This window comes from Dermacentor silvarum, chromosome 6 (assembly GCF_013339745.2).
Source record: "Dermacentor silvarum isolate Dsil-2018 chromosome 6, BIME_Dsil_1.4, whole genome shotgun sequence".
Classification (NCBI taxonomy): domain Eukaryota; kingdom Metazoa; phylum Arthropoda; class Arachnida; order Ixodida; family Ixodidae; genus Dermacentor; species Dermacentor silvarum.
Window position 1 is genome coordinate 122,876,050 of NC_051159.1, and position 14,557 is coordinate 122,890,606.

Genomic DNA, 14,557 nt, shown 5'->3' on the forward strand with positions numbered 1-14,557 from the left:
TTTCGGAGGCTATGGTAGACAGCTTGTACTGCTTGTCTGTTTCGTTGCAGATCGACGGACATGGGAAGTAAAAATAAAACGCGCTCCTGGCTTCCATTGCGCTGCTTATCGCACTTTCCGGACGCACACACACACATCTTAGGTGCCCTATGTATGCGAAATTCAAAGCGTAATGGAATAGCGTCCCGCACGTAAACTACGCTATCACTCTATACTAAAACTCTCTTTCTGCAAAGTTCGTTTGTGGAACGGTAACGCTATTTCCCGTAACCCCGCTATTACGCTAACGCTAAACTAAAACTGTCTATTAGCGATAATACGTCCTTGCTACAAGGTATTGCAATGTACAGAACAGATACGTTTCAAGCCTATAATTGTGCGCAGCAAAAACAAATCTAACGGAGCTGAGCACACCGACGAGCGATTAGGCAGAAAATAATCAGATAGTGACCGCACCGAGGAACTTTACTGAATCAGAAACGTGACAATCCGCTACTGCAAAATATTTGCCAAATAAGGAACCAAGAGCAAAACACGCTAATCATGATTGAATTCATGAGCCGAAAGTTTGGATAGCTTGGAATACATATTTAGCCCCGCTTTTAGAACAAGCACCCTATATGCTGCTCGCGCCGTTTGGACATATATAGACAGCTCCGAAAGCACTTTTGCATGTTCTGTGAAGCTGTCGCCAACGCTTCGTTCCTTCCACCCAGTCACCGTCTACGACATCTCCCGAAACAGAGGTTTGCTAAGCCGCAGCGGCGTCATACATATCCATTGTAAACACTGAGGCAACGGAGGCAGATGAAGCAAGCAATGGACGCGTCACCACATGATCAAACATGGCAGCGCCCACAGGATCGCCGAGAAAATTGTCAATATTGAAAATCTAGAAGCCACAGCGCCTAGCAACCGCGGTTGAACGCGATTGGCTGAAACGCCGCCGGCGGCGCTGGACGCCGTGACGCCCTCAGCAACCGTTGTGAGAGTACGCCGCACCACCCAGCACCTAACCTATCCTAGCCTAACGCCTGGCAACGTAATCTGGCGGGGGGCGTGCGTCGCGGGTACCAAGGACAAAATGGCGGCGCGTTGCTACAGTGTGACATCAGAGCGTCGCCGGTGGCGTTTCAGTCAGTCGCGTTCAACCATGGTTACTAGGCGCTCTGTATTCTAAATTTTCAATATACGCATTATATACGCAATATAATTTTCAATATACGCAATATATGCTGCGAAACGTGGTGCAGAATATGAAGAGTTAGTTTCGTGTGCGTTATCACGACTCCGAGTGGCTTAAAACTTCTGCCATGGGTGAAAGTCGCGAGTTTCCTGCGCTTCCTTGTACATAAAACATTGCATGCGCTATGCGTCTGTTTACATATCTAATTAAATGAAACATCACGAGATCTTGACGTTGTTTCCAAATAGGGCCCTTTCAAACAGCGGCGCTGGGCATATACGCGAGTATATGAAGGCTCCCCACCGACGCGTTCGGTGCTAGTCACAAAGTTACTTTCTCATGCAAAGATAGCTATTAAGAGTACCTCTCCTGGATTGCGCGATGCTCTCGACAAGCGTGTACTACATTGCTCTGCATGCAGGTGAATGTGATAGCTGTATGCCTTCGCCGTCAATGTGAGCGTGTTGTGCGGGAACTCCGCGATCTCATTCAGTAGTGTGCCACGTGAAAAAAAGAAATAAAACTGTCTTTCTTGTCATAGCACTAAAAGGCACAAAGCATAGCGTAAGTTGCCTGATGGTGCTTCAAATGCACCATGTCATCAACGTATACAACAGAATATTTTTCAAAAAAAAAGCGCAAATGCAGCTTGAGCAATAATTATGGTTGTGAAAGATATAGCACGAACGAGGCAAGCATTCTTATGGTTCCATTGAGAGTTTAGTCGGCCATTTTGTTAGGTATGGCACGCTCATTGAGATGTGTATACGTGTATATGCAAAAGCACAGGCGGTAATAAAGCGAAGCTATTTTAGCAAACGTCTTAGAACAGCGTATGATATTCAACGGCTTCATCGAAGTTCACTACAGTTTCTTATATTTGTCCTATTGTGTTCTTGATCTACTCATCTTCTTTCTGGGGTTTTACGTGCCAAAACCACTTCTGATTCTGAGGAACGCCGTAGTGGAGGGCTCCGGATTAATTTTGACCGCCTGGGGTTCTTTAACATGCACTACAACGCAAGCACACGGGCGTTTTTGCATTTCGCCTCCATCGAAATGCGGCCGCCGCGGCCGGGATTCGATCCCGCGATCTCGTGCTCAGCAGCAGTGTGCATCACTATATACCTGTCATTGGGTATGTGTACAATGTTGCCCAATACTCCCGAATGGTTATGTTCCACAGTAGACACAAGAGGTGCAGAATCCTTCAATGTAGCTAGATATGTGTTCTATACACAAATACGTGTATGTGTATACACTTATTTGTGTATACATATACACATCGCCATTCTGCCCACGAACATCATATATATGTCGCGACATCGCTTCGTCGACGTATCGGCCTGATTTTACATTTGTATTTCGGCATAGTTTGTGAATGGTGTGCTGCGCATACACATAAACATTCTATGAGAACAATTTTGTAACCTGTGCGACATAGCACCATAGCGTTACTTGGTCTGGAGTAAAGGACAAATCGCGTCTTCATACTGTCGTCGTCACCGTCGTTCTCGCCTTGCTGCTGTCCTCACGCTGATTTTCGCGTCACACACACAAAATGTGACCCGTCTTGTAATGCCTTGCAGATCCTGAAACGAGGCTGAATAGCCACGTTACCTCCAAAATGCATCCGTTAAGATTGAACGGTACAGTGCGTGGGATCTGTATTTTATTTTTCATTAAGCACATATTTTTACGGCTTTATTGTTGAAATGCTGCCTCTGTGCTCCAATTACTCATTTCACTTGTTTTGATGCTGTGTATTCTTGAGTAATTTTCGTAATGTCATATCAATCTGTTTAACGTCCTTTTAATACGAACCCCCCGTTCCTTTTCTGCGCGTCTGCATACAACTGTAAAAGTGCTCCTTCGAGCGCGGTTCTCAAGTTCGCAGCCAATGCGGCCGCTCGGTTTTGACATCTCACTGCGAAAGTCTGTACCGTCCGCTGTATAGCCTGCCGTGTGCCACATATATCCTTTCGCTCACGGTAATTCGGGCCGATATACTCGCTTGACGGTGGTTCTCCGTGCGTATTGTCATACTGGCCGTCCGTGGCTTTTGTTCACGGACAGCTGCCGCGTGGACGAGATCGAGGAGGAAGAGTTCTGTCTGAACACAGCGGCACGCGTGTTCCTGAATCGGCGCGACCCCCGCGTGGCCCTGGACGTGTCCAGCCACTTCTGGGAGCTGGTCACCTGCCGGAGCGCGCCGCTTTACAAGGTATGAATGCGAAGTATTCTTGCCCTATATAGTCAACCCAGTTTTTGTCGTTTATCTGGTATCTGGCCTCTTTCGCGGAGCACCCTGCAAAAGGCAACAAAAAAAAAAGGAACCATGGTTTGGATAGGTATGTAGATCATCAGCTTGGATAGTCATCATCAGTCAGTGTTTGGAGAGTGACAACGTGTCATCACCGAGTTCTAATGGCTCCCCTACTGTCGCTGAATACTGAACGCTGAATACTTTTGGCGTTCATCTTGCTCGCGGCAGGAGATGGCCAGTGGCACGTATTTTCTACTGCTACTTTCGCGAAGAAGCTGAACATGCCCGCTGACATGATGAACAGCGGAAAGTTCGAACATCGTGAACGGCGTACTGCGCACGGGAAAGTGTCTCCAAAGGCGGTTGATCCAGAAAACGGTTTTGCCTCTTTGCACAAACATCGCGAACATATCATATATGGAGCAATTGTAAATTTAGCACTCGTATTGCTTCTCGTTCTGCAGAAGATGCCGGCCATCTCCCTGGTGATCGAGAGCAGCCACTACGTACACATCGCGTACAAGAAGCAGAAGAAACTCGAGGACACGGCCATCAAGGAGTAAGATCGCGAATAAGGCTGCTTTCTTGACATGTCTTGAAAATATAGAAAGCGCTGCGGGTACATGAAAGGCGAATAGTGACGATGGGTTACGGACATGGCTTGATAAAGCAGTCTGAGGGTCGCTGACTAGTCGACATATTTAGCTGCAGTTTTTCACTCGCTTTCTCAGTTGGGGACGTATACGAAAATCAGTGAGAATCTAGGCATGTGCATTGTTCCATTGAATCGGGAAGATAGAAGTATTGGATCAGTCGAGCAATAGGTAGACGTCGCTGGAATAGGTAGAATCAGTCGAGCAACGATCCTAGTCCTTAAGCAGCGAGCCAGTGGTACTGTGAGTGGCCATGATCTCATTCTTGTTTCGCATTACCAGGCAACATTCACAATAGCCAATAAAGTGCTTTGATATAGACTAGCTCCAGTACTTCAGAGCTGGGACCTGGAGCGTATAAAGCTAGTCTAAGCACGTTCATCGTATCGCTCATTTCTTTTTTTAGAGCGCAGCTCATACGCGCACGTTCCTCGCTTGAGCGTCGGGACCGTCGGCGTAACCGCGCGAACGCACTCGTGCCACCGCACGCGCAGTTCGTCGTCGTCTTTTTCCACAGCTGTCTCCGATGCCGCTCATAATGCCAGCGTTCCGATACTGCCCCACTTTCTGCGAAAGCGCTGACGGCACTGGCCCACTGCCAGTCGGTGCGTTGATTTCGGTCTGGAATTCTTTGCCTCAATATAATCGCGAAATGAAAACACGTATCGAGCTGCGCTCATATTTCTCATTAGGGACTATCGTAATCGTCGGCCATTTCTGACACCCCATCACCCCCTTTTTTTTTTCGCATTTCGTCATCGCTCTGCTTTCTATTGGAGTGGACGTCGAGCTCATGCTGTGGCATACTGTTCTTAGCGAGACATTTTTTGCAGCTGCATCCACTCGCTGGAGGTCGAGAAGCATCCCCGAGTGAGCGATTTGGTGGCCGTGCTCAACACGCTCATCAAGATCGTCGAAGTGCGCTTCTTGCGCACCGAAATTGCCTCGGCCGTTGACGTGGGTGAGTGCATGCGCGTTGGCCAGCGTGAACTGCGTAGTCATGCACCAAGCTTGTGCGAATTTTATGCAACCTTAATGTGCACTTATCGCTATAAGTCCGATTTCTCTTAAGAACACGAACACTTTAGTCACGGTGGACCAAATTGCGCTCGACATCTCCACTCGTATACATACATACACAGGGTAAATTCACTCGGGCTAGCGTGGAACTCAGAATCGCATAGAATGACAGGGTGCTATGAAGAAAAATTAGCAGTGGCTTACCTCGGCTATGCCAGGATATACGTAGCGTGAGCTAAGTCGGCCACATCGTTCAGAACCGGTAGACCTGGTGGAATGGGCGGGTAACGATACCCATTGGTAACGCTAAAGAGTGGAATCTTCTGCTTAACGAGAAAGTTCTTGCGCGTTGTACAAACCCGCGCCACGGTTTCACCCCACACAGGCGGCGGCGCTAAACTCAACGTTTCACGCATGCCACTACTTATCGGCGTCAAGTCTTTCATGTGTCACACTCTTTCACACACGTCGCACACATATCCAAACGGATTGTTTACGAAGTCCGTCTCGAAGGTCCGAGTCGCACTGGCGCTTTCGCTAAGTTTCACCGTATAGCCAGTCAATCGGCGAGCCTTGACGTCATCGATGGCGTCTTGTTGTTGCTGCTGCTACTGAGATGGTCGGGCACGTCGCTCAGCCTCCTGGCGACGACGCTTTGCTAGACGTTCCTCTCTTTGCTTCGGTGTCTCCGCAGCACGTTTAGCCTTATGTTCGTTCTTCCTACGCTCAACCACTAATTGCCAGGCAACTACTTCGGGATCCGATGAGTTAAGCTTCTCCGCTCTTCTGCGCCGCCGAGCAGCAATTTCGCTCTCCTTCTCCATGGCTATACCACACTGGCAAACGCCCAGCGAAAATGATCAAACGCCCAGCGAGAACACCCAGCGCAAACGCCGGGAAAACGCCCGGGGCGCCAGCTGTGCGCCGTGTGACGTCATTGCTCCTCGCGCATGCGCAGCACGGCTCTCCAGGAGCCACGCGAAACTGGTCTACCTCAACTTACAAAAACGAAATTCTGTATTTGACCTTATTGGTCTTAACCTGAAACCCGGCTTGCAATGTCTCCGATTCATATGGGTGAACAATATGTGTAGACACGGATCTGAACTCATTCAGACGCGCTCCTCGTTGCACTTGATGCGGCTCACTCGCATCCACTTTGGACTTGATCGAGCACACTTAATATTAGTGTGTGTTCGAGCGGGTTGACCACCAATGCTTGTAGGTCTGCATCCGCCTCACAATTTCAGCTATTTTCGTGAACTTCGTTATTTTACGGATTGTCCACATGTGGATATCGGGTGGTTGAGCTTCAAAAAGCGTCGCACGCGCCTGCATTGCTGATTTTTAATTATTTTTAATTATTTTTTTCTGCGCAGGGTACGAAGCTTTTCGCATCGCCCTCAGCGTCCACTACACATCCATGCTGCTGAAGATATTGCCGTACCTGGCACAGACGCTGCTGTACAGCAAGAAGTGAGCGTTGTGCCTATTGCGCCCGCATGGCAATTACTTAGATCCTGACGTGCGTATTTCTTGCGCAGCCACAGCAAGTGCCGCGAAGTGCTGAGCCACCTGCGGCACGTGGCCGAGGTCGCCGAGGACACCGTCGGCATGGCTCTCTACTACGGTGGCCTGGCCGAGCTCCTTGTGCACCAGTGTGAGCACATAACTGGGGTCTGACACTTCTGCGATATTCAGTTACAGTGATAAAATTGCAAGAACGGCCCACACTCAGAACCACATTGATTGCTTAACGTATGGCGCACCACCTATCGAGCAAAAAAAAAAAAAAAAACATAACGCCTTATAAAATTAACCACCAGCTGTCCGCGTCGGAAGCCCACAGCTATTATTGGAAATTAAACGTGCAAGTATTTTATACAAGTAAATATTTGTTATCAAGCTAGCAACATCGCGCCGCGACGCTTCACTCTTTCTCCGAGTGACGTAACAGCCAGAGCGAACCGTTTCCAAAGCGAACCATTAGACTACGGTCCCAGGGTGCCATAAACAAGACTACCTGACATTTCGATAGATGAACCTGTATCTTTGGCAAAAATAGGTCTACCCATCAAAACTGTTGGTCAGCTTGTCTGAGGCCTGGTACCCTGCTTTATCCATTTTTGATCAGTCTCTGTAAGCGTTCATGTCATATTGAGTTTGGATGTCCAGTTATATATATCTATATATATATATATATATATATATATAAGGCAAGTCATGTCGTGTTTACGGCGAGGTGCCTAGGTCAGGTTAATTGTTTCGTTCCTTAAAGGTTGAGCAGCAAGCTGTCGTATATCGCTTTGCGGTGGGCAGGGGTCCCTCGTGGAAGGATCCAGTCGTTTAGCGTAACGACTTAGCTCTGTAGCGCAGCAAGGCAAATGATTAGCCCTGAGGATAGGCTAGGACATGTCCATAGGAGATGGTGTTCTGTGGCTGGCTCACCCGTGTCGACCGTTCCACAGGCTGGGTCCAGCGCCTTGTCAAGGTATTGTCACATCCAGGTGGGGCATACGCATTGTCTTTGTATGTTTATTTTGTTCCTTCTGTTTATTTCAGTAAACGCCCAGTCGTAGGCGGCGCATACGTGCGGTCTCTCTCCTTAGCTATTTCCCTCGCTGTAAACGCTTTTTCATAGATACTACATTCAGTTCTTGGCTGAACAATACGTGACTAACGCGTGGCCAACAGGAACAAAAAAAATCACCTATGATTACGGTACTCCCTTATGCGAAATTTGAGCGCAGCTCTATATGCGATTTCATTTCGCGATATATTAGCTGGCGCGGACAATCGGTCTCGTGCGGCACGTTGCAAACGGAGCGAAGTGGGGCGCGACTGCCTCGCTAATCGGGAGATCGCGAGAGCCAGAGCGTGGGTGACGTGTTGGCGCGAATCGCAACAGCCGCCGCCGACAGACCTCCCAGACGACGCGCGATACTCTGGCGCCATCTCGTAGTCATCGTCGCCGCACTACGCTTTTCTTCTCACGCTTTCCCCATGCCCTCCTCCGCTTTCCCCCTCATGGCTCCGCTGCACCCTCCTCTCCACTTTACTCCTCGCGTCTTTCATCCCCCGCTGCGCTATGAGCGACAACGCCGACGCTCGCCGAGGGGACGGGCGCCTAAGAGGTGCGCTCTAAAAACACAAAGGGCTCAAGCACCACTCATGTTTCATATTAAACAGATTTCTTCTTCTCAGACAATAACAATGCCAGCTTGCTGGCGCGAACGCCCGCCTCACAATTTCAGCTATTTTCGTGAACTTCGTTATTTTACGGATTGTCCAGTCCTAATTGTATATAGTGAACAAGCGGGCAGCTAGGATACCGTCTTCTTTCTTTGCCTTGCGTCTGTTGTTTGATCATGCGCTGGCGTATAAGCTCGCCGCAACCTGTAGCTTATTAAAGCTCGCGACGTTTCGACGGCGCAGTTGGCATCGACGTGCCGGCGCTGGACAACGTGCAGGAGCTGTACAAGACGTGCCTGGAGTTTGCCATCAGCCAATGCAGCAAGGCACCGTACACGAATAACAACGAGATCGAGTTCTACCTCACCGCGGCCATGGCTATGTGGTAAATAGGCGATCGAGTTCGCGTTCTTGTGTGCTGATATAATCAGGGTTACAGAAGAAGGGAGGGTCCAGTCATTTTAACGATCTGGCATCATGATTGGGCCGGAGGGAGACGTTCTCTTTGAAGGTAGCGCGTCAGCTGTGGAGGTTGGAAGCACTACCATGTCGACGCAGTCGTAATTATGTTTGGATGAAGCACTTCATATGCTTTGAAGCTTGGTGCTTAACAGCGCAAGTGACAGGATGTATGAAACGTCCCATACTTTCTCCGTGGTCTCAAGGATCTCTTAATGGAATGTTCCAGGTTTATTTTGAGGAAGCAAAGCTGCTCAATGCAAACAGCGGTATTTTTTTTTTTTTTGCTGTCAAATTGTGCTTCGTTTTTGAAAAGGTTCGTGAAGCCCCTTTACTGAAGCCCATTGCTTGTCATATGCGCCTCCGGGATCTGTCGTCACAAAAACTTTTACTTGCTGACAGCCTAAGAACGCAGCGACAAGTATACCATTGCCACACTCAAATGTTATTTGCAGACAATGACGAGGCAATTACTTCCGCGACGTCATAGAAACATAGAAAAAAACGAAATCAAAGAGGCAACAGCCAATGTACAAAATGTGCCGCAGACAAAGAGCAAATAAATCACAAGACAACTGCAAGCTACCATGACAGAGAGAGAGAGAGACGGGTGGGAAAGGCAGGGAGGGTAACGCGAAAAGATTCTGGTTTGCTACCCTGCACTGGAGGAAGGGGAAGGGGAAATGAAAGGCGGAAAGACTAGGAGAGAGAAAAAGTAGTCACGAAAAAAAAATACAAGGAATAAAAAAATAGAGGAGGTTGGAAACGTCTGTGACAACTACAGTCTGGCAGAAAGTCCACTCGATCGCAGTAAATCTACCATGTGTCGACGCTACCTCAGCCATGGTTTGCTGCAGGTATATATTTGATTTAGTTTCTCTGTCGGTTGTTTAACAGTTCGCTCTCAACTACATTCACGCGGCTATGTTGCTGCATCTTTTACCGACCGGGTGAGAAGCAGAAATGGGGCAAGGTGCAACTCAAACACGACATCGAACAAAGACGACAAGTTTATTTGCCAGATTCGAAGGTCTCGAATCTGGCAGCCTTGATGTCATGAGGTAGCACGAGAGGGTTTCTTAGCCACGTGCCTGCTCTCCCAAGATACCATGCAGTGCATAAGAAGTCAATAGAGCACTTTCCGTGTGCAATGACGACAATAACAATGCCGGCTCGCTGGCGCGAACGCCCACCTCACAATTTCAGCTATTTTCGTGAGCTTCGTAAGTGTGAATTTATTCTAGGTGCTTTACCTATATTAAACATGTTTGAGCAAACGTTAATCTGCATCGTTGGCATTATTATAAAATAAAAGTTCTGGTGAAAATTCTCTGCGTATATTCTAACTCTACGTTAAAAAGCCCTGCGCTTCTCTTTTGATTCTCCCATGAGAATTTCCATAAAAATTCCCGCAGTCGCTATGTAAATGTGGCCTTGACTGTTCTCATTGCTGGACCATATTTGCATTTATTATTGTTGCTGAGGTGGGAAGGTGGTAGGGGGAGGGCAATGCGCCCGTAGGCTACTACTGCAATGAGCACTACTGCTTAGGCCAACTGATTGTGTCATTAGTCATGAGTAAATTAGTTTTTTTATAATGGTATTTTTAAAATTGTAGGTTCATACAAGGCTATTTGATATATGCTTTGCGCGTCGTATGTTATATAGCGGCTGGAATGCTAATACCTGCGTTTTACATTCTTTTATATAATGGATCCGTGTTCCTTTAGTTTTTGTCAAGATGCTTTTACCCACGAGGCCTTTCCCAGAATACCCCTTTTAAAAAATGAAATATTTTAATTCGATTTAATCGGGATCCTACTATGAGCCGCTAAAAACTACGGGACACGTCTCACGAGTTGCACGACAAATTTCTGCTCTGTGAAGGCACGGCGTATCCATTCTAATTGACCGTGTAGGCCGCAAAATATTTACTACAGACTAACTTTTAATTCGTGAATACCTGCCAAGGCTTCTCGGCAATTCAGCTTGTTTGCAAAGCCGGTCTCCCGTAAACTGATGTGTTTTCAACTCCTAAACTGATGAGCAACACGATAAGGTGAAAGCAGGAGACTGTTTCGACAAGTCCACTTGTCGAAACGCTGGCTCCTGCTTTCACCTTGTTCTCGTGTTGCTCATCAATCTAGAATTTGAATCTCCCGCATTGCCCGTGTTTTCCCTCAACTCCTAAAGCCATTCTCCATATTTTTCATATGTACATAAGAATGTTGTATGCGTAATAAGGATTGATTGATTGATTTTCTCGTGCAGGACATCCTCGTGCGGCCTGGACCAAAGCTGCAAGGAATGGCTCCGGCGAGCCAAGGAGCTCAAGCGCTCCTTCCACTGGCGTTCTTCCTACTGGGGACGTCGTGCACAGCGCCACCTGTCTGAGATCAAGTGGAAGTGAAGGTCGCCTGCATTCGCGTGGAGCGGTGCGCTGTTCCTGCCTGCGCACTTTCAGCGCGCATTCCACCAGCGCGCAAGAGCACGCAGTATTGGAGGGGGAAAAAAATGAAAGTAGTAAATATCGTTCAATTCGACCCGGATAATATACTGCCTCCGACATGTTTCGGTAATTCTTATTTAAATATCTAAACTGTTTAGTTTAATGTTTACAATACTATGTCAAAGCTGTACGTGCATTTATAATATTACGTGAAATAAACTTGAAGGGCTAGATTTTGTTAAACATGACCACATAAAGCCAACAGACAATGAAGCCAAAGAAAGTATCGGGAAAATTAAGTGTGGTTGAAATTGGAGTGTAGAAAATAATAAAAAGGGAAATGAAAGTGGACGAAAAGATAACTGGTTACCGGCGGGGAGCCGAACCAGCAACCTCCGCATTACGTGTGCGTTGCACTACCAATAGTGCTACGGAAACGGCCATCAATTCGTCCACTAACTTGAGTATTTATGTTTACTAGATCTAGCCCTAGGAGTATAAGCCAGCGCCACTCGAAGCCGTGGTGGGTATCCTTTTTGGCCCGATGGCGTCACGTAACACGTGATATTGGGAGAGCAGGCACGTGGCTAATAAGCCCTCTCATGCTACCTAATGACATCAAGGCCTGCCAGATTCGAGACCCTCGAATCTGGCAAATAAACTTGTTGTCTGTGTTCCATGTCGTGTTTGAGTTGCACCTTGCCACATTTCTGCTTCTCACCCTGTCGGTAGTAGAGAGAATAAAACATTTATTGGTGAAAGTTGATAGTCGTTTTGTGGTTGGACCTCCTAATCCGAAAGACCATTAGCTTTTGCCGCCTTCCGGGCTTGGTTGACCAGGGCTTCTTGCTGTTCTGAGTCCGAGCTGGCAGGGTCACCTCCTACTCGAGTCGTATTATGCTTGACCGATGTTTTCGGATTCTGTTGGTACGCCCAGACCATGCGGTATAACGTGGCCGTCTGGGGACAGAATTGACATTGCGTATTGTACGTCGTAGGATATATCTTTGATAACACATAAGGATTCGGAAATGACAATGTTTATAAGCGTCTCCATGCTACCTGCGTTGCCTTATCTAATTTGGGATCAGGCGGGGGTAAAGTGCGTCTACTCAGCCGGAGTTGTTGCAGGATCTCAGAATATGAAAGGAGGGGATGGGGATCGTCCTTGTCAGCGAGAAGTTGTGCTGTGGAGGAATCGGCGGAGTCCCGGTGGAAAAGTTCTCTGGCGGAGGCATGAGCAATCTCATTGCCTCGAACTCCCGCGTGCCCTAGTACCCACAGCAGCGTTTCCACTGACCCTCTTGGCGATTGGCCGCAGCCTGTGCGAGGTGGCCGACTTACCTCTTGTGAATTTACGATACGCCGCCTGGGAATCAGATGGGTAAGATTTCCGACGCTGCTCGACGAGTGTCCCATTCTGATCTCGTCGAAAACCTCCGAGCCGTGCCCAGAGGCACCAGCAACAGTTACCAACGCCGCGCGCGTTTGGTGCGAACGCGGGCAAAACTCCGACGGCGTCGACAACAGTTCTGCGCGTTGCTGGTGCTGCTGCATGACCAAGTTTATACAGCTGATAAAACTACTATCCTTCCTCCGTATAGCTCTCTGCTAATTTGCTATCGCAATTGATGCTTCGCCTTTCGGGTGAAACTGCTACAACTTTTAGGGGCGAAGCTCCTTAGGGTGTGGGTCGTTCCCTCCTCTGTAGTAGTAGTAGTAGTAGTAGTAGTAGTAGTATGTAGCCACCTGTAGCTTTAATTATGAAGTGTTCACTATATGGCGCGTTCCGGTTCCGCTTCCACTTCCGGTTCCGGTTCCACTTTGCGCGCGTTCGGTGCGAACGCGGGCAAAACGCCGACGGCGTCGACAACAGTTCTGCGCGTTGCTGGTGCTGCTGCATGTCCAAGTTTGTACAGCTGATAAAACTACCTTGAGTCGACCCCATGGCTGCTTTGCATACTACTCAGGGTTCCCCTACAGGAAGATGGTGTAATTTTATTGCGATAGCAATTATATGGACACTTCAACGGGATTTTTGCCGTCGGCGTCGTCGTCGCCGTCAGGTTCCGTATAGATTCCAAGGGCGATAAAATCGTCGCCGCGCGCCGTACGGCTAGAAGCGCGCGGGGGACGCGCGCTATCACGGAGAGCCAACGCACGGCGGAAAGCAAACGCGATTGTCGCCCAAAAGGCCGTGGGGGTATGGGGGGGAGGGAGGCGGGGCGACGCTGTGCTACGGCACCAAATGCCTATCTTGCAACCCAGCGCAAGGAGAACTGGCAATGCAATCTCCCACGCGAAAGCAAAAAAAAAAAAAAGAAAGAAAAAAAAGCGGGGAGGCAGCGCGGGAGGCACGGGGGGTGCAGCTTTTACTCTGCCAACAAATACGCTTGCACTGGCTGTGGTGCCTTCGCCCGCACCGTCTCTTTATCTCCACCACGGCCGGGCTCGACTGGCGCGCGCACTCGCTTCTTAAGAAGCGAGCGAGCGCGCGCGCCAGTCGAGCCCGGCCGTGTCTCCACACGGCTCTGACCTTTATCCGCTGTCCATTCGCCGCTCAGTTTCCGTTGAAGCGATAGACCGCACGATTCTTCGCCCGCTGCAGCGGCCGCGCCAGCGTTTTGACAGTCGTTGTCTGCGGTCATTCAGTGTGATCTATTCATGTTTGCTTGTGCGCGATGACACCACGCTTGTCAATTCAGTTAGAAAGCGAATGTGTCCAAGTTTATGCGGCCGATAAAACTACTCTACTATCCCTACTCCGAATAGCTCTCTACCAATTTGCTATCGCAATTGATGATTCGCCTTTCGGGCGAAACTGCGACATTTTTACAAAGACCACCTCCAAACGTCAGCTCTTTTGAAGCATGAAGCTTTTGAAGGCGACCCTCATTCGCGTACATTTAGAGCATCCATCACTGCCCTTTACTACTGTCGGCGGGTAAAATGGCGCCCTGCAGGCGGCACTACGGTGTTTTGAACAAAACGCAAAAGCGCGACCATGGAGAAACTAAGCCAGGACAACGTTGGATTCGCCGCTGTATAGCTGTTCTTGGTCAAGTGGCGTGGACTGTTCGGGCATCCCGCGATATGACATGGACGTGGAACTACTCGCGGTGAGTTTCGCGAGCCAGCAGAACAAGCGCAGCACTATGCGATAACGACACTACTGAAACACGAAAGCGCGGGCGGTGCAGAGGGGAGTGAAAATGAAACCTTTCAACCACCCGCGTCGTTGTACAAGGGTAACGTCAATGAGTTCTTTTAAGCGTGAAACCAAGTGACTTTGAGCCAAAAGCCAGATTCGTTATCCGGGCATCGTTGCGAAA

The 14,557-nt window shown here is 48.7% G+C and overlaps 1 protein-coding gene across 1 annotated transcript in view; it reads left to right on the forward strand.

Moving 5' to 3' along the window:
• The window catches only part of LOC119455927 (adenylate cyclase type 10), a 42,642-nt gene extending 30,635 nt beyond the window's left edge, over positions 1 to 12,007 (forward strand). Inside the window, exons 15-21 of the mRNA XM_037717471.2 lie at positions 3,263 to 3,410; positions 3,917 to 4,011; positions 4,939 to 5,066; positions 6,505 to 6,601; positions 6,670 to 6,785; positions 8,561 to 8,702; positions 11,048 to 12,007. Of these exons, the coding sequence (XP_037573399.2) occupies positions 3,263 to 3,410; positions 3,917 to 4,011; positions 4,939 to 5,066; positions 6,505 to 6,601; positions 6,670 to 6,785; positions 8,561 to 8,702; positions 11,048 to 11,186 (865 nt within the window). The 3' untranslated portion in view covers positions 11,187 to 12,007. The remainder of the gene's footprint in view (positions 1 to 3,262; positions 3,411 to 3,916; positions 4,012 to 4,938; positions 5,067 to 6,504; positions 6,602 to 6,669; positions 6,786 to 8,560; positions 8,703 to 11,047) is intronic.
• The last annotated feature ends 2,550 nt before the right edge of the window (positions 12,008 to 14,557 follow it).